General features: G+C 61.0%; 1 protein-coding gene across 1 annotated transcript in view; it reads right to left on the minus strand.

Moving 5' to 3' along the window:
* Positions 1-228, minus strand: part of NGA_0185220 (nli interacting factor family protein) — a gene marked incomplete at both ends in the record, with an annotated part of 1,461 nt that overhangs the window by 465 nt on the left and 768 nt on the right. The window contains one exon of the mRNA XM_005855447.1: positions 1-198. This exon is cut by the window's left edge and continues 465 nt beyond it. Coding sequence (XP_005855509.1) covers positions 1-198 — 198 coding nt within the window. The remainder of the gene's footprint in view (positions 199-228) is intronic.

A 228-nucleotide genomic window follows, 5' to 3' on the forward strand; every position in this document is an offset into this window, starting at 1 on the left:
TCCCTCCTCCAACTCTAGCCAAAAATAATCCACACTCCGGTGGCGAACGTCTCCCAAGGCCTCCCCTACATCCGCCTGGTGCTGGTAGTGGAAAGACTCCGAGTCACCGTTGGGAAGAAGTTGATGGGCCAGCTCCCGGCCCCGTTCGTCCCGCATGTCCTCCTCGAAACGGCTGTGGAGCAGGCATTCGTCCATGTCCTGCAGGGAGAGAAGGAGGGAGGGAGGGCG

This window comes from Nannochloropsis gaditana (genome assembly GCF_000240725.1).
Source record: "Nannochloropsis gaditana CCMP526 unplaced genomic scaffold scaffold193, whole genome shotgun sequence".
Classification (NCBI taxonomy): Eukaryota; class Eustigmatophyceae; order Eustigmatales; family Monodopsidaceae; genus Microchloropsis; species Microchloropsis gaditana.